Raw genomic sequence first — 24,702 nt, forward strand, 5'->3', positions numbered from 1 at the left:
AGTTACTGATCTAAACCGTGGATTTTTAAAGAATTTTAGCAAAAGAAATTACATTTCCGTGGATTTTCCCAATAAATTTATATTTTTTCTCTCTATATTCTTAGTAGCAATATAATATAGTTCTTGGCTAGGCGACATACTTGAACTTACTTCTCAAATAATATTCTCAGTTCCAGACTTTAATATGGGATCATTAACAATTTTCAAATACTCAGAGAAAAGCTAGAGAAATATTACAGGGTGAGATGAAAAAAGTTGCAAACAAATTCAGACTGCTGTCATTTCTAAGCCACTCATCCCACAGCTATTTAGATTATTCCAGTGACAGCTCATTATATTATTTACAAGCGTACACAAGTATTTTGTTAAGAATTTTCCAGAAAAAAAATTATTCGTGATCGAATTCAAGCGTGATAGTCTGATTTTTTATAAATACCGCAGAGCAACATTCGGGCAGCATGTGACGGCCATAATTCGTGCCAAACGTGACCAATTCGAACAAATGTAAACGTATTCTAAAATTTGATTTTCGACATTATATATATATATATATATATATATATATACACATATATATATATATATATATATATATATATATATATATATATATATATATATATATATATATATATATATATATATATATATATATATATATATATATATATATATATATATATATATAAATTATGACGTTTGACTTTGTTACAGTTTTTATCTCACCCTTTATATCACAAAACAACAACAATATAACAAAAAAACCCTTTAACTCCCAATACTCTACAATAAACTGCCACACGTTTTGCATGCGATATACTAGACGTTTACTCTCCATTCATGATGTTGTTTTTTTATTTTTGATAGCTCGGCTTGCTGCTGTCTGTTATTCAGAATAAAAATTTCCCTACGCATGTTATACCCAATGTATCGACAGCATTTTGTTCAGTATGAGAGTTAAACGTCCATTGATAACATCAACACTGCACGAATCGGAAAGCAACATCCTCCCGGTCTTAAAACGACAACCAAAAAAAAAAAGAAATAAAATAATAACTGAACGCTCAGTTTGAAGTTTATTCAAACAAGTGCGCTGTTCTCTGCATTAATTCTTCTTGATGAAGTTCAAGAGCCTTTTGTTGTAAAAATAAGCAACAACAACAACAGAAAACGAAAGAAAATAAAAACGGTGACAAAAGCAAAATATTAAAATTACACTTATACATTTTACACTAACAAATATGCTGCGCCGGGCTGTATCACGTTGGTTGGGCTGGGGTGCCAATCACACGAAAGTTTCACCGCGCAATGTCATCCTTATAACTGGCTGTGATTCTGGCTTGGGGTAAGTTGTAAAAAAAACTATTTTCCATGGGAATAACATAAAATTGAAAGCATGAAATTATAATTCACACGAATTTTGATTTTTTTTATTTTAATCGCAGGTTATAAACAAATTAAAATTAAAAAAAAAAATAATAAAACAAATTCGCAAAACAGAAATCTAACCTAATAAATTAAATATATCACTGTTATGTTGTTGTTGCAAAATGTTCAGCCTTAATCCCTTTATTGTTGTTTTTATAAAAACAACGTTTGTTTATTGGTGGAGAACGATGGTAATGTTTACCAGGGTGTAAGGTAGGGAATACCTAGGTTTTGGAAAGAGCCACCAATTCTCATCAGTTCCCTTGTTTTTTGTCTGGGATATTCTCCCCAGAAGTTATTTTAAAAATAACTTCTATGTCAAAAAACTTTTTTTACCCAAGTGACGAGATCGTAAGCTCAATAGAAGGGGAACCAAAGAATTAAATAAAACAAAAATGTTTATCTTAATCTTAACAGAAGTACATTTTTGCGTTAACCCATTCGTTGTGGAGACATACTTTCAATGTGTTTATTTGACGGTACACGTCCAACATTTTGTTGACCTGTTTATTCCTTCAATGATATCCAAAAGTGACACCATATGGTACCGTCGCTGTGATTGGGTTAATCAGCTCTCTCAGCTTAATTTTAGCCAAAATACATATGTGGTACGATATGGTACGGTCGCAGAGCTTGAGTTAACTTGTTAAGTAAGACAGATCCCATTTCAATAAATCTTAAGATAAGAGAGAGGTTTTTCTTAAAATAGTTTGAGATATACATATGAATATAACTCAATTCATATATACATACCTTCAAGTGATTTCGAATTTAACTTGGTACATCATTCTTCTTGTCTCACTACTTTAGTTAAAATCAATTCAGATTTATTTTTAAGTATATTCCAAAAATCTCGACCCAAATAGAATAACTTATTTTCCGAACTCTCCCACTCTATAGAAATTTCCTCAATCAGAAACAAACTCATTCACAAACATTTGACTTTCAGATTTTCCTTGGCCTTGTATTGCCACTCATTGAATATGACCGTCATTTCGGCATGTCACAATGCTAATTCTCCGGGTGCAAAACTGCTGCAGCACCTGAGCGATCCCAAGCGTATGATAACCATTGAATTGGATTTATGTAAACCGGATACCATTGAAGAGACACAAAAACGTCTGCAGGAATTAATAATGAATCCAAATGATGAACAACAATATCAATTTACGGCACTGGTCAATAATGCCGGTACTATGTGTTTCGGAGAATACGAATGGCAAACATGGCAGCAAATTGAAATGCAAATCAATGTTAATTTATTGGGAACGATGAGACTAACCAAGACATTGATGCCGCTAATACGTCAACATCGGGCGCGTATTATCAATGTAACAAGTCATTGTGGTCTGCAGGTAAGATATATAATTACTTCATCATTTTATTCAATTGATGTATTTTTTCGGGACTTCAAGGCACTGCCAGCTTTATCGGCATATGCAGCCACCAAAGCAGGATTGCGTTTTTGGACCGATTCTTTACGCATGGAAATGCAGCAATACGGCGTTGAAGTTATTAACTTTATTCCCGGGTCATTTGTGATGTCGAGCAATATTTCAGCACGCCAGCAGGAACATGCCAAAGCCATGTTTGAAGAGTTCACCGAGGAGCAACGTGAATTTTATGGAGCATATTTCAAACGATTCAATGATTATCTAAATGTGGTGTCTGGTTTCAAACCCCCTAATGCGGTAAATGATCAAAATCTATTGGAAAAATTTAAAGAATGTTTAACAACTAGTCAACCAAAAACTATATACATACATGAACCATGGCGGTAAGTAAATTCAACATTTAATAATATATAAATTAATAATAATGAAAACAACATTTAATTTTTGTTTATAGTTATAGATGGTATCGTTATTTATTCCGCATTTGTCCTGCTCCCTTTGTCGACTGGCTCTGTATAAAATTCTGTGCAATGCCCACATACCAACAGGTTCAAAAGGAATTGCAATTGACTACAAGTAAAAATAATTGTCTCTAGAATATTTGCAAACAAGCAGTTTTTTGTAATGTTTAATATCTGTTAATATTTTTATTTAGAACTTTAGTTAAGTAATATTTAAATATAAATTAAAATGAAGTTTATATAAAAAGTCGTTTTTTAATAAAAGTAAAATAATTTAAAAAATATTTGGAAGTTTCAAACCCAAAAGACTGCAATCCACATTTTTCTTATTAGAATTTTTAACGTGGCAAAAATATTTCCCTCCGTTTATTTTTATTTGATTAAATTACATCAAACCAAATCAAATTACAAACGATTTTTATAACTACACTACAAAAGAACAGCATATCTCAACATGATGGACTAATGCCATCATACAAGCCATTAAAATATTAGGCATTAAAATATCACACATTGACACTTCTTTATCTGAAATTTAAAAAATGGTTCTAAAGTTATAGAGGAATAAATTTTAATACGATTTAAAACAACTCCAGCACGGATCTATATCACATATCGAATCTTTTACACTCGTGCCAAATGTCTAGAAACTGAGTTTCTACGATGCCTGAAAACTTTGTCTTTTCAAAGTTGCTTTAGTCATGTAAAACATAACACTTTAACCAAATCGTTCTGAAGAAAAATTATGAGAAATTTGTTTTACAAAAAAAATAAATTTATGTATAACATTTCATTTGTTGATAATCAATATTCTTAACTAAATTAATAATGTGAATTTTGTGGTAATTGTTGATTTGAATTGTCCCAACCACTATCCAAGGAATCGTCGGAACCTCCACGACCGAACAAAGCCATCAAATATATCAGTACCACAAAAGCCAAGACACCGCTCAGTACCAAGAACCATGTTCTTCTCCAAGGTGGTCTCGAAGAAGGTGCATAAAAACGTCTAGACCAACGAGAAAATATTTCAGCTGGAGTACGTCTAGCGTATTTATTTTCATCACGATCCGTACCACCTATGGGCGATTGTCGTGGCAGCAAAGGACGACGGCTGCTGGCTGTTGAATTTTTCAATAACTATAATTTCTATACAATGTGGAATTACGTTTTACAACTTACCGTGTATATCACTACTTGAAGGTGGATTAAATGCATCCATAAGTAAAACGGAATGTGGACTGTCACTTTTCATTGTAGTATTTGCAAAGACCGCACCATTGGCTTTTGAGCGTTCCATAGCATTGCTGCTGCCACTACTACTGTGGTGAACCTTTGTCATACTGCTCATGGGAGCTGAAGCTGTTTGGGAGGTTGATGATGGGGATGACACATTTGAAATATACTTAGCACTGGGAACTTGCTCGTCACTCAACTATAAGAACAAATTACATATAAATGTAATTGGAAATCATATTGATCATCAGTTTTTAAACATGAACATACCAATGTTAGACCCAGTCCATTACGTCCCCAGTTTGCTTGAGATAATTTCTGTTTTAGAGCATCAGCTACTGGAGATACCAAATTTGTAGTGGGAAATATTTCAGTATCGCATACAGGACAAGTGTGCCCTCTGGGCGCCGTATTTGCCGGCAATGCAGCTTGTCGAGCATTCAAACAATCCCAATGGAAAACATCTGAAAAATAGTTTAAATATCAATTTATTATCAACTTATAATATCATCATTTGCGGATACAACTTACGATAGCACACTAGTCGGACACATTCACCTTCTTCTAGGCCAGTAGAGCATAGAGTACAATTCGACACATAGTCACTATCTCTGAGCCACTGCAGATACGATTGCACTATGCACTGGAAATATTAAAATTAGCTATATACATATGCTGAACTCCGCAAAACCAACCAATATTACCTTAGGATGGCTTTGCACCATACAATGTTCACAGACATTGACGCGATGTTCAAAGCAGAATTGATTCGTCACACTTCTTTTGGGACATTTGCACAAACCCATGTTTGATTGGTATTTCTAATATGTTATGTCTTTCTCAATAAAAATTAGGGCTAGCACATTTAATTCCTTCTAATACATTTGCGTTTGAAATAATTACACTACATTTATTATTTTTATTATTTATTCTTTTCGTTCGGTCGTCTTGTAGGAATTTGACAATTTATTTATTTTTTTCTCAAATGACAGGCCACGTCCAAGGTAGATGTACTAGGTAATCGCATCAGCCCAGCTGACGGCACCATTAAATGTCAAAACAAATTGTTGTAATGAAGAATTCGCCCTAAATGAATGCAACAACAAATTTGTTTATGTTGTCTTCCAAGGTAGATGTACTATGTTAGATGTTAGATCTACCTTGGTTGTCTTCCCTAAAAGTAACTTTTTATAATATTTTAAATAATTTAAGAGCAAGTTTAGAGTAAAACTAGTATAAAAATTAAAAGAAAATGAAGGAAGGAGGTTAGAATGGAGTGCAGCTTTAAGAATTGAGTTAGCCTCAACATCTAAGATTTCCAAAGCACATCACGAGAAGTAGTGCAAGAATTCGACTCTTGCCATTTGCAGTCCCGGAAAACTTGCGGTTTAAACCAGTAAAATATAGTCATTATAAGTTTCTGGGTTTAAAAAATATCGCAATTAATACTTATTTTACTCTTATTTGTTTTACAATAAAAACTTTTATTGCGACGTTCTTTTACGACGAGAGGCACACAAAATAAAATGTAAACAAACACCTCGTTTCTGATTGGTTGAAACAAATTTGCCGCAACCTTTAAATGTCATGGCGAATCTATGTTTTTCGCCTTAGATGCCAATTTTGACATTTGAGGGGACCACAAAAGTTGCTTTGTTGTAGCAATTCGCCGATGCGGTTACCTGTTAGATCTACCTTGGCCACGTCATTTTGACAATTTACCAAATGTATTTTTCGCCTTGGATGCCAGTTTTGACATTTAAAGGTACCACAAAAGATGTAGCAATTCGCCGGCCATAATATGGTAGAAGAATACAGGTAGTCGCATAGACAACCATTTTTGAAATTGAAAATTTCGAATGAAATATTATTCAAATTTCTTAAAATTGTTAAAAAATGCTTATTGTAATAACATTTGATTCGGCTTACAAGAAAACATATAAAAACTATATGTTTAAAAAAAAGCTTTTTAAAGTGTGTGAAAAAAACCTTTTAAAGATAACTAAAATTCAAAAGCAATCCCATTTAACAAAAGATAACTGCAATGAGATTCGAAAATAATTCAATTAAACCAAATAAATAAACAACACTAACCATGCTAGAAGAATACAGGTAGATACAACAACGTTTGGGAACATTGATATTTCAAAAATGTTTTTTTCAAAAATAAGTAGATATGATTTTCAACAATTTTAACGAATTTGATTAATTTTGCATTTAACATTTTCAATTTCAAAATTCAACATTCAACAACATACAAAACAGAAGAAGAAGATATTGAGAATGAAAAAAAAAAAACAAGCAGGCTATCGGAGCAGAAAAATGACGCCTTGCACACTAGAAAATTTATTTTAATATAAAAAATAAACAAGTAAAACCATAGTGAAATAAAGAAGGTAAAGTCATTTGAAATAAGCATACCCATCTCTGCATTTTCTGTAATTTTCATTGTCACATTACATAAAAACTGGTTCCCATCTTTGATTTGTGTATGTACAATGGATTTAAAAATACAAATTTTGACAATGAGATGTTGTCAAATGAATAATTTTTGAAAAATTTGTAATCATATGATTGCACGACCTTGCATCCTTGATTCTACCAGAGTAAAACATAAAACAGTGCTACAGTGAAATATTAAAAGGTTATGATTTTAAACACTCTCTTTATTACTTTACATGCAATTACGTACGAAGATGGATTTTAAACCCTGTTTCACTCAAGCGGGGAAATATTCTAAATGTTTAAATCGAAAATATTAACCAACCAATCATCAATCGTTATTATCTTATTGTGATGATGTATCTTCTGAAAGTGGTTAACTGTTGTTTGATAATCATCCAAACCGGAAACATCGTCGTACGGAGAAAGCTGTTAAAATTGTTGTTATGCACCCATCATAATATGTTTACCGCTGATCTTTTTTTGCTACGGCTTCTATGCTTCTCGTTATTTTTTTGGGACATACTTTGTCATCATCACTCTTTAAGAAACACAAATCATTATTATATTCATATGATCTTAATTCATTGGAACTGCACTGCACTTTGCTGATGGCATGGCAGAAGAATGCAGGTAGATGCATTAACGCTTAGGAGCATTGATATGTCAAAAATTTAAATGTTTTTGCAAATCTAAGTAGATTTTTATATGTTTTCCTATACAACGTCATTCGGAGGCTATTACAATTGGCATTTTCCAACAATTTCTACAAATTTTAATAATTTTTCATTCAACATTTTCAAATCCAAAATTGGTTCGACAGTTCAATGTCCCAGCAGCTTTGTCGACGCGTCTACCTATCTTCTTCTGCCATGGCTGATGGACATGCTTGATATAATGAATCTGTGGTCTATTATTGTTTTCACCACCGTACGTTCACTTTGATTTAACATCACTATTTTTGTGGAACACTATTCTTCGGTTAATTCTGTTGAAATTTCATATGTTTTCCTTTTTTGGAGAGTACCATGGTATAATTGTTACAGGTAACAGCAAGTCCCAGCTCACTTGACTCTATAGTGATACTAGTGTCAAACTCGATATGACGTTTTGTGATTTAATTCCATTTCTTGATGTACAATAGGTATACACTTTTTTGATATAAAATTTCAGTGCAGGGCAATGTGAACATATTTTTTGCCTAATAATAGAAAAATTCGCCGTTGTACTTAACAAAAAGCCGAAGGCGATGGTTCGGAAACTTTTTTTTGCGGTTAAGGAACAGCGACACCACGTTAGATAACATATTCGTATATTTCATGTTTCCTAAAATTACAAAATGTAGAATACTTTATGCATGTATACTGTTTGGTTTCAACTTGAAAGGTTACATTCATTTTTGGGATTTTTCTTAAAAATTAAACATTGTGAGGAAACTATCTAATAAACAAAAACAACATGTTGCATTTGTTAATAGTAAATTTGAAGTTTTTCCTATTTAACCAAATCCATTGAAAAATTAAATTTTAAACACCTATTTTTATTTTAGTTAAGTTCAATTTACTTTTAATCCAACCATTCTTTCATATATTGGCATTTAGTTGGCGTTACATCACCACAAGTTGAACAATTTTTAATTACAGGACATATTCCACAAGGCATTTGGACTAAGCCAGGTGGTGCCAAGGGAGAATTTATAGCCCTATAAACATGACTGCCATCAGACATTAAAATTCTTTCAGCATTTCCATCATACACAACTGTCTTCAGAATTGTCTCCAAGTCATCCTCATCCAAATTAACCTTAATTGAGAACAAAAATTAATATACTATTAGTAAGTGTAAATGAAATCTTCGTTTAAAGTTTTACCTTACTAATACCCAAATCAGATATAAATTTATGGACCTCTTTTACAGTACAGCATGAGAGTTGCTTAAATGCCAACGGTCCTTCACGTTTCTTTTCAGCATTATCACGTTTCATTTGCAAAAACCTTAAACATTGCTGATTTAAGACATCAACAAATTCAGCTTCAAAATCTTGATCTTGATACCAGGCTCCGCCAGTTACCGAACGATCCGGTTCCAGATTGTACAGCATATACACCTTCTTCTTGCTAGCCTACAATCGAAATCGAGTAAAGTTATCGGATAATTGAAAAAAATATTTCGTTCTTGCATTGACTTACGTTAACAGATTTTACTGCCTTTATTAATTTCTTTGTTTCCAGGTTTTTTAAAATTTTATTCAGCTGCGTCATATTTAAATTCGATTGAATTCTTATATCACGAATCCATATGCCCTTACTGCCACCTTCTTCTATGATACCGTATACTATTTTTTCCTCATTGTCGGCATCTTTGGGCAAGGCACTCTTTTTTGGATCTTTAGCTCTATAGAAAAGTTTGTCTCCTTTTTTCAAAATTTCTATAGATCCCTGTTTAAGTAGTTTATTTAGACCTTCAACTCTTACTGCAGCCGTTATATCAGGCAGACTTTTTTCCAAGTCTTCATTATTGGCACCAGCCGGAATACCCTGGATTACCGCCAAAATTTGATGAGATATGTCATCGCCCGACATTATGCTATATTGAATATAGTATTTAAATATTATTTATTTATTATTTTCCATCAAATAATCCCTGATTATGCACTTCATCCGACAATTGAGTACTAGTTTAAACGTGCCTTAGTCTTTTTGTCATATGAAGGGCTCACAGCTATACCGAACTAAGTCATAAAAACATAATTCGAAGATATTTAGAGGTAAAGTAAATGCACTGCCATTAATTTCTGGAAGGAATATTTTAGTCTACCAAAAGAAAATGTAAAAGACTATATTCAAAATTAACTAATGATATTAATTTAAAATAAAAATAATTTAAATATATTACTAAAAAAATATTCAAAAACAAAAAAACCTACTTTGGTTCATTATTACTCTGAATAAAATTTGAAGGTTTCACAGCTAAAGAGAACCAAGTCAAAAAAATAAAATAAGGTGTTCGTTATATGACTAAATATAGTTCACTTCAGCGATTAATTTCCCACTAGTTTCGGAGTTTTATTTTGAGTCATGTTTTGCTTTAGCGGCTGGCAGCTGCGTGTACATCTGTTGTAATTGACAACCATTGTGATTTTTAGGAAAATAAAATAAATTCATTTAAAAAAAAATAATAAATTAATGTTAACAAGGACAAAGGAAAATTTAAGGTTTCAACTATGGTAGAAAAAGATGGTAAAGTCATGCAATTATATGTTTACATTTTTATACCCTGCACCATAGTATGGAGGGTATATTAAGTTTGTCATTCCGTTTGTAACACCTCGAAATATACATTTTAGACCCCACAAAGTATATATATTCTTGATCAGCATAACAGTCTATCCGTCTGTCCGTCTGTGGAAATCACTCTAGCTTCCGAACGAAATGAAGTAAGTTGATAAAAATTTACTCAAATGCGTATTATGACTGTAGGACTTTTGGTATTGAAAATGGGCCATGTAGGTCCACGTCTCCGTATAGCCCCCATATAACGGTGTCCCCCGATATTCGGTGTTTTGATGATTTTAGCGATATTACTTACCGGAACTATTTCAAATTAAGTATTTGAAGTTCGTAATGAATACTACAGCCTATGACAGAAAATTGTATGTGCAGCTCCACGTTTTCATATAGACCCTAATATACGGCTTCATTCGGTATTTTTAAGATTTTAACTGAATTTTTAATGGATTTAAATTTTTTGAAAATTGCAAAATTTGTACCAAATGGTGGAGGGTATTCAAAGTTCTTCCCGAACTTACAGCTTTTTTACTTGTTTCTTTTTTTCAACGTTGCAGGGAAAGTTGACAGGGTAAATTACAGAAAATGCAGAGATGGATATGCTTATATGAAATGACTTTACCTTCCTTATTTTACCATGGTTTCAACAAATATTTACACATAAAAAATTCGTCATTTCCGTTTTCATCATTTTTGGGGCTGGCAAATATTCCTCATTTTCATTACTGGAAAAATCACTAGTGCTGCTATTATTATATCCATTTATAGAAAACACTGATTTTTTTTTAATATTGCTGAAAACTGAACGACAATAAACACGTTCTCACTAATAGTACTGATTCAACGTGAAACACACTGACTTGGTTCATTTTTGCTTTGAAAAAAGTCGAAATTGTCAGTCGTTGACTTAGGTTTTTTACCGTTATCTTTGGAACGAAACACTTTTTGACATTGTGCTTTATAGAGTAAACAGAGTTTCCATATACCGGGACATTGGCACTAATTTCGGAATTTTTTATTTTTCATGACTTGGTTCGGTATAGCAGTGAGCCCTCCATATAACAATTTGAATAGTTAAGACACAAACCAACCAAATACCGTTTTGTAGTGGACTATCTAAACACGAATGCTTGTCAAAAACATCTGGTTGATGTTGATACAATACTAATCGAAAAGCAACAACAAATCTAACAAAAGCATATTAAGTTATTGCAACAGACAAAGTACAAATTATCGCTTTAACTTCTAAAAATGCCACTTACCTATAGTGACGGTGAACCCAGAGATTATGAGGAAGCAGAGGAAAACTATTTTCAGCAAATTAAAAACAAGGCAGCAAAGGTATTTAATAAATAAACCGGATAGGGTCAATACACAGCACGCGTTTCAGTCATTGACAACAAACTAACTAGAGGGTTGCCAATATCTACCAAAAATCGAACAAAAATGGCAAATCAAATAATTAATTTCATTTATTTTTAGATCGGTTTTGCTGATGGGGTTGCAGATGGCCGAGATAGTGTATTTCAAAAGGGATTCGATTTAGGTTACAAGGATGGATTTCGAACCAGCTTCGAAATAGAGAAATTCCGCAATTTCTTCAAAAATATAAACAAAAGCAAGTTGGAACCAGATAATTGTCTATTGCGTGAAAAAGAAGAGTTCGACAAAATGAATTTGAAAGAATCGACTTCTCCTGATCACTTCCAATATACAAAACATAAAGATGAGTCCCTGACATCCATATCGCAAAAACAAAACCAGTACATTGACCATGTAATCGACGAATGTGAACACACTTTGCCGAATTCTGCAGCTTTATTAAAGTGCCAAGCAAAAAGTACAAATTCTGTCTAATTCATTATCTTTTAATTTTCTTCTTTAAAAATGAAAATTTTTGCATTGTAATATTAGTAGTACATGTAAATTATATTTTGTATTAAATTTCTTCGACATTTATAAATAAAGTCCCTCTGGGGTTCCTTCCTTTTTGCGATACAACACACTTTCTTTTGACTTTTTGAAATCTTCATTTGTTACTTTCATACGTCTTTCGCGAAGAGCCATTAAACCAGCCTCTGTGCAAATGGCTTTGATGTCAGCTCCCGACAGATCATCTTTAGCCATAATCAGCTCACTTAAGTTAACATCTTCAGCCAGGGTCATACGTGAAGTGTGAATATTGAAAATGCGGCGCTTTGTTTTTTCATCTGGCAGGGGGAATTCAATTTTACGATCAATACGACCCGGGCGAATAAGAGCAGGATCCAGAGTCTCAATTCGATTGGTTGCCATAATGACCTAGAAAGTGCATTCAAAATAGATGTGTTTTAAAAAATTGTACTATATTCACTTTTTTGTTTTTAATATGTTACCTTTACGTCACCTCTGGAATCAAAACCATCCAACTGATTCAACAGTTCCAACATAGTTCTCTGTATTTCTCTTTCACCACCCGAATTGGAATCGTAACGTTTAGTGCCCACAGCATCAATTTCATCGATGAACACAATAGAGGGTGCATGCTCCTCAGCAACACGGAAAAGTTCACGAACCAATTTTGGACCATCGCCCAGATATTTTTGAATTAATTCCGAACCAACAACACGCAAAAATGTAGCTGATGTTTGATTTGCCACAGCCTTGGCCAATAATGTTTTACCAGTACCTGGAGGACCATAAAGAATGACACCTTTCGGTGGTTTTATACCCATTTCTTCATAATATTCTGGATGTGTTAAAGGCAATTCCACGGACTCTTTAATTTCTTGAATTTGTGTGTCTAAACCACCAATATCAGCATATGTTTCTTGAGGTGCCTTTTCTAATTTCATTACCGTGACCATGGGATCTGTATCGTCACTAAGGACACCAACTACAGCATGAACTTTGTGATTTAATAGTACAGAGCAACCAGGCTCCAGTTGATCCTTATCAACAAACGACAATATGCTAACGTAGTGTTCCGATCCCACACTGGTGGATACAATTGCATGATTATCGTCGATTATTTCTTCCAAATTTCCAACAGACATAGGTGTTCCCCTCAAATCATCAACCTTAGAACGTTCTTCTTCATTCTTTTCATCTTGGGGTTTAAGTCTTTCCTGATTGCGTATAAATTCATCTTCCATCATAAGGTAATCCTTGATGCGTTCCAATTTCAGCAATTTTAACCTACACCTAGTATGCGGGGTAACCTGTGGCAGTTTCATAGCCGCATCGGGACCCTTTGACCGCTTCTTCTTCTTACCAACTCGAGTAGGAATTGGTGGTTCATACTTCTTCTTTTTGTCTTTGTCATCTTTCTTGTCTCCAGATCCGCCTTGAGACGATTGATTTTGTCCCTAAAATGATTTCATAATTAGCAAGGAATAGTGATTCACTCTTCATGGACTTACCATGATTACAACTTATGTATTTAAGAAATGTTTTATTTGTTATACAAATAATTTGTCGCTATTGCTTGCAATTTTCGCAAATTTCGGCTTCTTTCTGTAGAAATGACAAATGACGATGCAGAATGGATGGAATTAGGGATATATAGATCGAATATGAGCCAAAAAGATAACAGAGCTGGTCGTTTTTTTGACGCAAGTCATTGTTTACCTTTCTTTAATAGACAAAACAATTAAAAATTAAAGGAAAACGAAGGTATTTTCCACACAAATAGGATTCTATAAAAACAAATCCCCGAAATTAAATGATATAGTTTATAACTTACTTTTGATCCGTCAAGGAACACAATAATTGGGAAATTAAAAAAATAAAATCTATCAAAAACACAATCTGCATCCAAAATTATCCATGTTTACGTTAGAACTATTTGCAGGGTAAACCCATGGTACAATGAGGAGGTAGAACAGCTTCGGAAAAATACAGAAATACAGCCCTGTTTTGTTTTTGTTTTTATTTTTCAAAACAACAAATACAAACACAAAATTTGCAGAACTCGGGCAAACTTAGAAAAAAAAATAATCAGCTGGTAGCTCTACCTTACCTTTTTATTGTACCATGGGTTAACCTACTTCAGGAGGATTTATTTAAAGTATGCGTAATGGATATGACAATTGTAATCTAAATCCATTGGGATAACCCATTTATATTTCAGCGTACTGTAATAATCCTATATCATTATGACACTATTTTCTTTCAAGAAATTATGAAAAATTGTAATGCAATATTCGTACTCACTTATATTGAGAAATGTATTTGTTCAATTTTGTATATTTTAGACTTTTTTCTGATAAATTAAGTGCTCCAAAACTACACTTTCAATTGAGTAAATATAAAGCCAGAAAGAAAATTACAGCTTTGTTCTACCTTCTGTGATTGTGACATGGGCAGATGTATTTCCAGATATTCATATTTTATATTTAATTAATCCACTGCAACAAATTTCATGAAAAAATTCTTACACGATTACATATAAATATTATATAAATATATGCTACTGTCTTTAGTATAAAAACTAGTTGTCGTTGTGAAACAGGCAAATTTGAATAAAAAGTTGTTCAATTTCGTTAAATTTGTTGAAAAAATCATATCATAACAACCTCCGATTGGCGTCGTATAAGAAAATATATAAAAATCTACTTATTTTTGAAAAAAATTTAAATTTTGAAAAATATGACATATCGATGTTATCAAGCGATATTGTATCAAACTCTATACTTCTACTTTCATTAGAACATGTTTGATATGAATTAGGCTTTATAGTGTGAACACAATGAACCAACATGTTTATGTATCTTAAAGCTAGTTAAGTTTACTATAATTTATATTGCGTACATTTAAGATCAAAATCCAGTGGAGAATTGACAGTTTTAATTAAATTGACAGTTTTAGTATATGTGTACAGGGTTTAACATACCACACCGATGTTTCGTGTAAACTGAGCTTGAGGCAACTGAAGTTTTACAAATAATTAGTGCTTTAAAAGCAAAGATGTTTCGTAGTAGGTGATCATCCCTATTATTTAAATGTCTTTTTGACACTAGTTTTCGTCCGTCACGAATGAAGAAAACATAATCGATCTACACACACCTATTGGAACGTCGTCCAACCTGCCAACGTATTAGAATGGTCTTGCTTGATAATTCATCGGTAATTTTAGATTTAGTTCATTATAATACATTTATTATGTTTATATATGAAATACTAATTTATTTATTTTAGTTTATACTTCGCCTGGAGAAGCTGGCGTCCTCAGCGAAGGCAGATTCTTCATTTACCGTCACATTTAAACGTTGTAAGTAGTCAAATTGTTGTCTCGGAGTAATTTGTCCACAGTAACTTGGTCTACAATTCCAATATAATTTTTTTGGGATTTGTACAGAATAAATAATTCTGAAAACAAATATGAACTCCTTTACATTACAACGATGTAAATTAATTAATATTTCCTAAGATGGGGAGCTACCCAAAACAAAACAGTTATGGCTTGTAATATGGAACACTACTGCAGATTCATCCGAACTTTAAAACATTTAGCTTATTCAATATAAAATGTTTTTCCAAATGACTACAGCGAGCCAAACCAGTCTGTTGGTGAAAATCCCACGGTGTTAAAAAATCTGTTGGCCTAAAGCCATTGCAACATTTCTATACAATTACTAATTCGTTCATCCCAGACCAAACCGCCTTAAATGCATAATCTCGTATTTATAAAGAATTATGTTGATCCTAAATTAATTATTTTCTTTTTTCAGATAATGGTCATGACAGACCAAAACCACGCGAAGGGAAGCCTGCCCTACCAGAACCTGAGGAGTATTTGTGTCTTATGAGAGCTCAGTCAAAATCGAAAAAGGTATTTACTTAAAAAGGCAAATTTAATTTGATTACAATTGGCATGCATGACACGATTTCGTTAATTATAATTATATTTCTATCTAAATTTTCGCAACATGATTCTTAAATTATTTTTTCAAAAATCGTCGGTATGGACAATTCATAATTCCTTTGGAAAATCTCACATCTTACGTCTATTTAAGGACGCAATCGTGTCGAAAGTGCGAATGATAATAGAAATTTCAGTTTAACATAACTTCTTTTATAGATTTCCACTGTTGTTAAACACGAAGATGTGCCCAAAATGTTGACCATGTACGGCCAGTTTATGAAAAGTAATATGGATGGTTTGAAACGTGTTAAAAAAGTCAAAAGCAAAGCTAAAGCCGCCAAGGGATAAAGTTCAATTGATTTACTGAATTCCTAAATATTGCTTAACATTAAAAACTATTTTAGCATTAATGGTAATTTTTTACAATACATGAACAGTGTGTTCGTTCGTAAAACACAATGAAATTTTATTTTGAATATGAAAAAAACTTAATTGTTGATCGTTTTATTAGAAAGTTTGTAGATACAATACACATAATAACATGCATCTGTAATAATGGTAATTTTTATATAATCTAACTACACAATGCACAAATATTTATAGACTAATTAAAAATGGAAAAAATGTTAACGTTTCTCTATTAAACCTTTTTTCTTTAATTGACGTAGAGCACACTTTGCAGCCGTGCATTTTGCAATGCGATAATTTCTACCAATACCGCGATATGTTCCTTTGCAAAAGACTTCCACAGTAACACGTACACGTCGACCATCTGCTAATTTTTCAGGTTTGCTGTAAAAATAAAAAAGGAATAGTTATTTTCGAAACCTATTACTAATATATTTTTGTAAACATACCCAAACTTGGCTGTTTCCGGCTCCAACTCAAGTAATTCTCGGATAGGTGACTTTGGCACGAAGTTACTGAATTGCTCAATCTCAGGTCGCATCATGTTGTAGTAGACACGCCACACTGCGTCCAAGGACATATTTGAGTCTAAGAAAATAGCACCTGCTACTGATTCAAATACATCACCCAAAGCTTTTGGCACTTCGACATCTTCAGCGTCATCACATTCTTCTTTAGACAGTAGATAATACTGAAACAAAAATTTTATTATCAGTGCCTTACACTTCCAATAAGAATAAAAACACAAACCTCTTCACTTATACTGTGGCCATTTTCTGTTTGTATTCGTACAAATCGATCTATAACCTCATTTAAACCAGGCGATAAATGGCGAAAGTACTTGTGGAAGCCATGTCTAACTGCCAACGAAGCAAATATTGTATTATTTACTAAAGCCGATCTTAAATCTGTTAGTGCTCCCGGTGAATGCTGCCTGGGATCTTCATACAAATGTCTGGTTATTAAATAATCCAATACAGCATCTCCGAGAAATTCCAAACGTTGGTAACAATCCGTTAAACGATTTGGTGTGTATGAAGCATGTGTCATGGCCTGTAACAAATATGAACGATCACGAAATTTATAGCCCAGACTTTCTTCAAATTCTTCATATCCCTGTAGGAGTGCGTCCAGCGCCTCTTCAGCGTTTGGTGTGTAATGTAATAAAGGTGACTTTGGCGGCGACCATGAACCATACACAGTGATCATATTATCACAATCAGGCAATGTACTTCCCGGTATTCGGGGCTTGTTGGGATCATAGGGTATGCGTTCATATGGAATTACCCTTATCCCCAGCCATGCCATAAAGAGTAAAGCGCCTCTCAAACCACACTCGATGAGATAGGCCCCTATTAGGGCTTCAACACAATCGGCAACTGATTTATCTGTGCATACACAATATGTTAAAGAGCTTTATGAAAAGAAGAAGAAATCTAAACCATATTGAAACATTACCTGGAATGCTATGTTGAGATACTAAGTTATAGGGTATAAAACAGGAAAATTCATATGGTATATTATTTCGATCATCCCATTCTCGGTCAATTTTTCCACCACTGTCAGCCACGTCGCTCATTTCATCCGGATCCTTAAAACAAAACCATTCATAAACTAAAACTCGACACTGTTATATTCAAGTTACCGTAAAGTTGCATCCCCATTCATCGGCTTTTTTCCGAACAAGTTCGCATATTTCCGCATTCGTCAGTTTTTTAATGTTAACCAAATCCACCAGACTCCAATAATGTGGAGGAATTTTGGCTTCAATCAATGCCTTTTCCAATTCCTTCGGCACGTAGTAACAGGGAGGCAGCCAATTATCGCTAGGTTCAAATTTGGTAGCAATCATATATTCACCCAGTTGTTTCCGTCTACCCAAACGATATAAATTCAAATTAGCTACTTGTTTTGATCGCAAGTGACTGAGTTTGCCCTCATGGACATTTTCATAGGTTATGTACAAATATGTAGTTATGGCATATTTCAAAAATGAATCACCAATAGTTTCCAGCCTTTCCAGATTAATGCCATCATTTGCATTGGACATGGTTAGAGCTTGTAAAATAATACTTGGACTTGGCCCAGGGTGAGTAGCCAAATCAGGTTGATAATCGAAACTAAATGTGGACACAGATTGCTCGTTTGATTTTAAAATATCACAGTCCTCTTGGTTGTTCTTGCTTTTTTCTATTGAGGGATATTCTTTGCCTTGAATTTCAAAATTTAATTTGATTTTTTTTGATTGCTTATCTTCTCCAATACAAAGGTTAGAAGCATCATTAAAATTATCAAATAAATCACCACATCCTTCTATTGTGAAAGTTTCTTCCGGATGTTCTTTTATCCATTGCAAATTGAGATCATGTAAGGTTTCCATGCATAGAACATACTTTAATGTACCTTGACTTAAAATATTTTGCAAATCGACCTCTCGAACATAGGGAAGAAGTTTTTTAAATGTGTCCAAACACAAATCGAAAGCATTTTTATCGGAGCCAGGTTCGTTGATCTTCTTGTTTAACAATTTTATCGATTGATCATACCCAACTAGCATACCCGAATTTTGTATTTCTTCAACAAAACGTTGAGTCGATGTCTTAAAATCTTCTATAGATCGCTGAAGTTCCTCTGATTGCTGTTCTTTAAGGTCAATAAAATTATAACCAACTAATAGATTTTTGGTCTCCTGGTAGTCACGTTCATTAGCCTTGGTTTCCTGTATTATGGAGAGCTGCTTATTCAATTTTTCAATGTCCTGTTCAGTTTCAATTGTCTCTGCTTCATTTTTGGATGTTAAAACGATGTCATCAATATCGTCGTACATATCATCCATTTCGGCATCGCTGGCAAAACTAGACTCGTATGGTGATTCATCCGAATCATAATATTTAAATTGCGATGTTTCCTTTTTCTTTTCTTTTTCAGCATCCTCATCTAAGGAAATATCTTTGAATGTGGGTGAAGTTGCCCTTGCAGCTTTTCCGCCTAGGGAATTAAGATTTTGACACATATAAAAAAATATATTTCTAGAGCGGCATGGAATAGCGTAACAACTTACAAAGTTTTATTGTTGGTGGAAGAATCCCGTCAAACAGCTCATCATAATCGCTATCCGAATCTGAACGCAATTTATAATCTATATCAGCAGCCATGTCATTTGACCATGTACCAATTTCCACAAAACCTCCACCTTCCTCCCTTAGCTTGCGTTCTGCATCTTGAACAATTTCATTAATAGTTTTATCAGTATTTGAGTCCTCCGTAAATATGGGATCGTCTTCCAAAGGGGGTTGGGATTTGCTTGATTCGTTCTCTTTGTGTGTCCCCGTTTTAGCACCATTATCCCCTTCAGTTGCCTGTTGGGCTTTAGTTGCTTTAGATTTTTTCAGAACATCACTGAGACTCCAACCAAAATCCAGCATGGGCCATTCTTTCTCTTCTGGCAATTCTGGTTTTCCCAAGCCAATATCGTTTACAACCTTTTTACGTATGTCATCAGCTAACAATAAACCATTAATACGATATAAAATACAAGGCAAACATACGGCCGTTCGCCATAAGGAAGCAGGGAAGGGATGTACAGTGCAAAGTTCTGGCACTAAAATTTGTTTTAATTCTAAATTTTCTCGTTTTGCCCGCTTTGTCGCTTCCGAACTCGTTGGCAGTGCAACGCCTTTGCGATTCACATAACGAGGTGTTAAAAAATTCAAACGAGCACTTGTGTGATCTACATCCAGCAATGGTTGTTTCGGGTGAATTTTCAAGCCATACTTTAAATAATAATAATGCATAAATGTATGATATTTCATACTGGGAAATATACTAAGCGGTGATAATTGATGGCATATTTCGGCTACATAAAAGTAATGAGGTTGATCTTGATTTCTATACCAAGGCATAACAACGGCATCCCTAAATTTCTCCGCAGAAAATTCAGTGGCATGTCTCATTTCTTCCGGTACAGGTGTTGGCATCATATTAGCATTGCGCTCGATTAAATCCAAAAATGTCCAGTCAATAATTTTGTTTTTGTCGCCATCGTTTGTTTTCACCGTTGGTACAATGAATATACAATTTTCTGTTGATTCCGGATCAAAAAGCATTAAAAACTTTTTCAGTCGTAATACCTTTGTGAATGTATAATTTATGAATGTATTTATGGAGGTGATATTCTCTTTAGACAACACAATGCGCTGCGGATGTAGTATTAATGAAACTTTTACCTCGCCAGATCGTGTGAATATTGGAAATGAACTGACTTTGGGAATTTTTTTGAGTGTCAGAATGCCAAAGCCCTGGGTAGCGTCTTCCGGGGGATATATTTTTCTACCCCTAGTATTTTGCTCCTCTGGTATAGGACATTGGAGGGTAAGATCAAGTAAATATAAATAACATTCCACACCTGGCGTGGGGCGGCAATTACAGAATTCAGAGGCAATCTGTAAGATAAAAAATGAAAACTCTCATTGATGTTTAATTACTTTAAATTACTACTGCTTTTTAAATGAATTAATGTAGGCACTTATTTAAAGATTTCATTAAAGGAATTTTTTGACTCACATACCCTTTTATAATAATATTGCCTTCTTTTTGTTGTACCCGGCCTTGGTTCTGTATTTTCTTGTACAATTTTCTCATCTTGTTCCTCAAGTTCGAAATTTTCCCAGTCTGGTTCCAGAGGCCTGAAACCTTCCTTTCCAATCGGTTGCAAATTATTATCCAATTCACCGGAAGAATGTAGCGCAACGCAAGCTTGCAAGGCTGTCATTCGTCTTGCCAAGACGTGGGTGGGCATAGGTAAGCCAATAATATCATATTTTAGAGGAGAATTTATTGGTAGTCTTAGGGTGTATTGATACATAGTGGTACCATTACGTATGGTATGGGCACATCTCCAGAGTGGAGTTAATTTGGTAAATGTATCGCTGGGTAATTTGGCACAATACTTATTGACTAATGCTATGGAATTACTGAGATCAACATAGGCTCCTGTTAACAACTGAGCTAATGGTTTGTATGGTTTAATACATTTATTAAAAATGTCAGCTTCACGATGTTCATTTTCTTCGGGTTCAATATTGGCACATCTTTGTAGAAGCATCTGAAATCGAAAGACAGCATTATTCTACAGGATTTGATATTTGAAAATGTTTATTATATCACCTTTTCAATTTCTCTATACTCTGCCATTTGTTTCACAATGTCATCGGTGGTTTTTATCATGTTGCAAAATTTTATCGATTCCTCTTCATTGCTCAATACTTTTTCTTCGGGTTCAACAACTTTGTCTTCCAAAAGACATTGGAAGTATTTTGCTTCTTTTTCCGGAACAGTGTCATTCTTCAAATCTGAATCTTTTTTCGGTGAAGTTTCATTCCCATGATCTTCATTTTCCACTACTTTTGTTTCTTTAATATTCGATACTTCATCCATGATTTTGTTTAAATCAAAGACTTTATAATTTTCACACGATCTTTCCATTATTTCTTCGGTTGCATTAATTTTTTTATTATTAGCAGTTTTTCTTGAAGTTTGATCCTTTTCCGCAATACTATTTAGATCGTATACTTTATAATCATCATTGGATTTTATCACAGAATTTTCTAAATCATTATCATCACTTGATGACATTGCACCTATAGAATCATTTCCACAATTTGAAGTACTTTCTTTTTCTCTTGAAGAATTTAATTCCGCGACTTTTTTATTTTCCTCAACATTTGTCCCAACAATCTCGTTGGCATCCTTAATTGCTAGTGGAACATCTTCTATTTCCTTTAGAACAATGTCACTTCCCTTGGAAGTCTGTTTAGAGGGATGCTTGTTTGTAATTACTTCTGGATTTAATATCTTAATTGTTCCTTTACTGGAGCCATATACAAATTTTTGTTTGGTCGAAATACCATTGATTTTATTTTCTTCTCCGTCCTCTTCTTTATCGGATTTTTCGGAGTCTGTTAGACATTTGTCTTGATCTTCAGATAATGTACATAGTAATCGATGACTTTTGTCACTCAACTGCTCATTTGTGGTCTTCAAAATATCGGTTTCTGAAGCAACCAATACCACGTGATATGCTGGAACAGCCCTTGCTCTACCTTTACATTGCACATAACTACGGTATGTTGTAGGTGGATCCCAGCGTACCACTAAATTACATTTTGGAACATCTATCCCTTCCTCCAAAACCGAAGTACCTATCAGAACATTACAATCATGCATTCGAAATCGTTTCAATACCTCTTCTTGTCGCCGATGTTCCGATTCGGCCTCTTTTGGTTCAGTTATTGGATCAGCAACACGATCTGTAGTAAATTGACACTTAATAAATTTTAAATCTGGATCGTGTCGGCTCATTTCAGCCAATAACTCAAAAAGAACACGTGCGGTATAGTTCGTATTACAAAATATAATTGAACACAGTGTATCAGCACCATCATTATGGTCCCGATTGTGTCGCCGAAATGGTCTCCGTTTGGGGCGATTATGATGTGTTCCTGAATGATGATGACCATGGATATTGGAACTTGTTGTTTTAATATCTTCAGTCTTTTTCAATTTGTTGTTGAGTGTTTTGTTTTCACTCTCGCCAATATTTTGTTGAGCATTTTCTGCATTCAATTTGGCCTGAAATTCTGGCTTTATAATCGAATCTAAGTTCTCCACAATAGATCTACTCTCTAGTTGTTGCTTTTCCACAGCTTGTTCAACACTGTGACATTTTGTCTCCAAGATACGTGACAGCTTTTGAAAATCCATTTGATCTAATTCACTGCTAATTCTTTTAATGGTATCATTCTTACTTGATGTGTCATCGGGCTTGAAAAGCCGCAACACCTCCAGTAACCTAAGAACCTTGGGGCTTGAATGTTTCTCAACACATTCCTTGTGATTGTTTTTAAATTTACGGAAATTTTGTTCGCATATAGCGTGAACTTCCAACAATGCAGTATTCACCAAACATAATAGAATATAATGGCGTTCGTGGGGTGTTTTTATTTTTTGTTTTTCAATACGTTGATACATGCTAAACGCCACACGATCTGCTGACCATGGTCCCATTTCTATTAATACTTGTAGCATAGTCTCAAGAAATTCGAGTGGTTCCTTTTTGGGATCTGGAATGTCTTTCAGTTCTTCTATAAACTCATCGGTACAATATATTTCGAATGGATCATAACGATGATTATTGAGAAAAGCTTTACGCGTAAGTAAAACATCTTGAAGTATGTAGCATAATTCATCTTGTTTGTATGGAGCACATTGGACGATATACTCAAAAGGTTTGGCACAATATCTAAAATTGAATCAATCAATTAAGCTGTTTGATAAGCTTCTAAAAGAATCTAGAGTTATTTACCTTAAAACTGTGACAATGTCGCTTGCTGTTTCCGTTCGACATTTGACGGTCTTTTCTAGGCCATTAAGCATTGCAGACAGTTCAGCTAAGTCACAACCCGCACTATGCAAAGGACCAGCTAGACCCAACACTTTTGGCATATCTTGTAGGTCTTCGATTTTATAAAAACTACTAAATATTTCTCGCATGTCTGCAAATAATGTATCCTGATGACAATCATCCAATACCAGCAAATATACTTTTTCCATCTTGAGAACACCCTCGCGCATCAAATGTAGACATGTTTTCGGTTGCAAAATGTAAACATTAAACCCCCGAGGCAGATCATCAAAAGTAGTGCTTGGCTCCTGGCATACCCTCAAATCTGTTAAGTGTTGCAACATTGTAAACATTGCCGGCGCCTTGCTCGTACTAAGATAAATAGCAATTTTGTTATCTAGCAGTCGTTGCTTATGTCCCAATTCTTGCAACAGTTTTAACGCAATGAATTCCTTGGACGATTTATGGCCCAAACATATCATGGTGTTGCGCTCAAATGCAGCAGCTAAAAGTTCAACTTGATAGTCACGAGGACTAAAAACTGCTGTATGCAGATTATCGCACCAATGAAATGACATGGTGGATATGGATTATTGGATGGAACCGATTGCTTGTAAGAACTTAGAAATTTGCAACGCTCCCCTCTGTGGAGACGATAGGCGGTGCAAATTTGGGATACCAAAATGAAAGACGTCCCCAACGAAACAAATAAGAAAGGCAAAAAAGAATGCCGATAAAAAATAAAGTGAAAGTAAAACACCGAATACCTCTGTTGTTTACGAAAAAGACATGAGCAAAA

General features: G+C 34.0%; 7 protein-coding genes across 7 annotated transcripts; 3 read left to right on the top strand and 4 right to left on the bottom strand.

Annotated features, from left to right (window-relative positions):
• Positions 1 to 943: 943 nt before the first annotated feature.
• LOC101901353 (D-beta-hydroxybutyrate dehydrogenase, mitochondrial) lies at positions 944 to 3,480 on the top strand. Its single transcript, XM_005179895.4, has 4 exons — positions 944 to 1,345; positions 2,378 to 2,783; positions 2,844 to 3,205; positions 3,277 to 3,480. The coding sequence occupies exons 1-4, from the start codon at positions 1,242 to 1,244 to the stop codon at positions 3,416 to 3,418; spliced, it is 1,014 nt and encodes a 337-aa protein (XP_005179952.1). The 5' UTR covers positions 944 to 1,241; the 3' UTR covers positions 3,419 to 3,480.
• A 138-nt stretch (positions 3,481 to 3,618) lies between these two features.
• On the bottom strand, positions 3,619 to 5,525 carry LOC101897337 (zinc finger protein-like 1 homolog). The gene is made up of 5 exons (XM_005179870.4): positions 5,224 to 5,525; positions 5,051 to 5,162; positions 4,790 to 4,983; positions 4,466 to 4,718; positions 3,619 to 4,404 (listed from the first exon to the last, which is right to left on the bottom strand). The coding sequence occupies exons 1-5, from the start codon at positions 5,323 to 5,325 to the stop codon at positions 4,106 to 4,108; spliced, it is 960 nt and encodes a 319-aa protein (XP_005179927.1). The 5' UTR covers positions 5,326 to 5,525; the 3' UTR covers positions 3,619 to 4,105.
• A 2,955-nt stretch (positions 5,526 to 8,480) lies between these two features.
• Positions 8,481 to 11,668, bottom strand: LOC101896984 (probable DNA-directed RNA polymerase III subunit RPC6). Its single transcript, XM_005179868.4, has 4 exons — positions 11,511 to 11,668; positions 9,151 to 9,547; positions 8,832 to 9,083; positions 8,481 to 8,764 (listed from the first exon to the last, which is right to left on the bottom strand). The coding sequence occupies exons 2-4, from the start codon at positions 9,541 to 9,543 to the stop codon at positions 8,528 to 8,530; spliced, it is 882 nt and encodes a 293-aa protein (XP_005179925.1). The 5' UTR covers positions 9,544 to 9,547; positions 11,511 to 11,668; the 3' UTR covers positions 8,481 to 8,527.
• Positions 11,397 to 12,251, top strand: LOC101901182 (uncharacterized). Its single transcript, XM_005179894.4, has 2 exons — positions 11,397 to 11,589; positions 11,731 to 12,251. Exons 1-2 carry the CDS (start codon positions 11,500 to 11,502, stop codon positions 12,103 to 12,105), a joined length of 465 nt encoding a protein of 154 aa, XP_005179951.1. The 5' UTR covers positions 11,397 to 11,499; the 3' UTR covers positions 12,106 to 12,251.
• On the bottom strand, positions 12,017 to 13,806 carry LOC101897160 (26S proteasome regulatory subunit 4). The gene is made up of 3 exons (XM_005179869.4): positions 13,650 to 13,806; positions 12,624 to 13,595; positions 12,017 to 12,549 (listed from the first exon to the last, which is right to left on the bottom strand). Exons 1-3 carry the CDS (start codon positions 13,650 to 13,652, stop codon positions 12,205 to 12,207), a joined length of 1,320 nt encoding a protein of 439 aa, XP_005179926.1. The 5' UTR covers positions 13,653 to 13,806; the 3' UTR covers positions 12,017 to 12,204.
• Positions 13,807 to 15,197: 1,391 nt separating this feature from the next.
• On the top strand, positions 15,198 to 16,585 carry LOC101896509 (signal recognition particle 14 kDa protein). The gene is made up of 4 exons (XM_005179865.4): positions 15,198 to 15,354; positions 15,427 to 15,499; positions 15,960 to 16,060; positions 16,310 to 16,585. The coding sequence occupies exons 1-4, from the start codon at positions 15,331 to 15,333 to the stop codon at positions 16,439 to 16,441; spliced, it is 330 nt and encodes a 109-aa protein (XP_005179922.1). The 5' UTR covers positions 15,198 to 15,330; the 3' UTR covers positions 16,442 to 16,585.
• A 121-nt stretch (positions 16,586 to 16,706) lies between these two features.
• On the bottom strand, positions 16,707 to 24,702 carry LOC101896691 (endoribonuclease Dcr-1). Its single transcript, XM_005179866.4, has 9 exons — positions 23,865 to 24,702; positions 21,668 to 23,801; positions 21,069 to 21,605; positions 19,563 to 20,943; positions 18,147 to 19,489; positions 17,960 to 18,092; positions 17,252 to 17,889; positions 16,951 to 17,192; positions 16,707 to 16,885 (listed from the first exon to the last, which is right to left on the bottom strand). Exons 1-9 carry the CDS (start codon positions 24,479 to 24,481, stop codon positions 16,720 to 16,722), a joined length of 7,191 nt encoding a protein of 2,396 aa, XP_005179923.1. The 5' UTR covers positions 24,482 to 24,702; the 3' UTR covers positions 16,707 to 16,719.

Source organism: Musca domestica, unplaced genomic scaffold (assembly GCF_030504385.1).
Source record: "Musca domestica strain aabys unplaced genomic scaffold, Musca_domestica.polishedcontigs.V.1.1 1, whole genome shotgun sequence".
NCBI lineage: Eukaryota > Metazoa > Arthropoda > Insecta > Diptera > Muscidae > Musca > Musca domestica.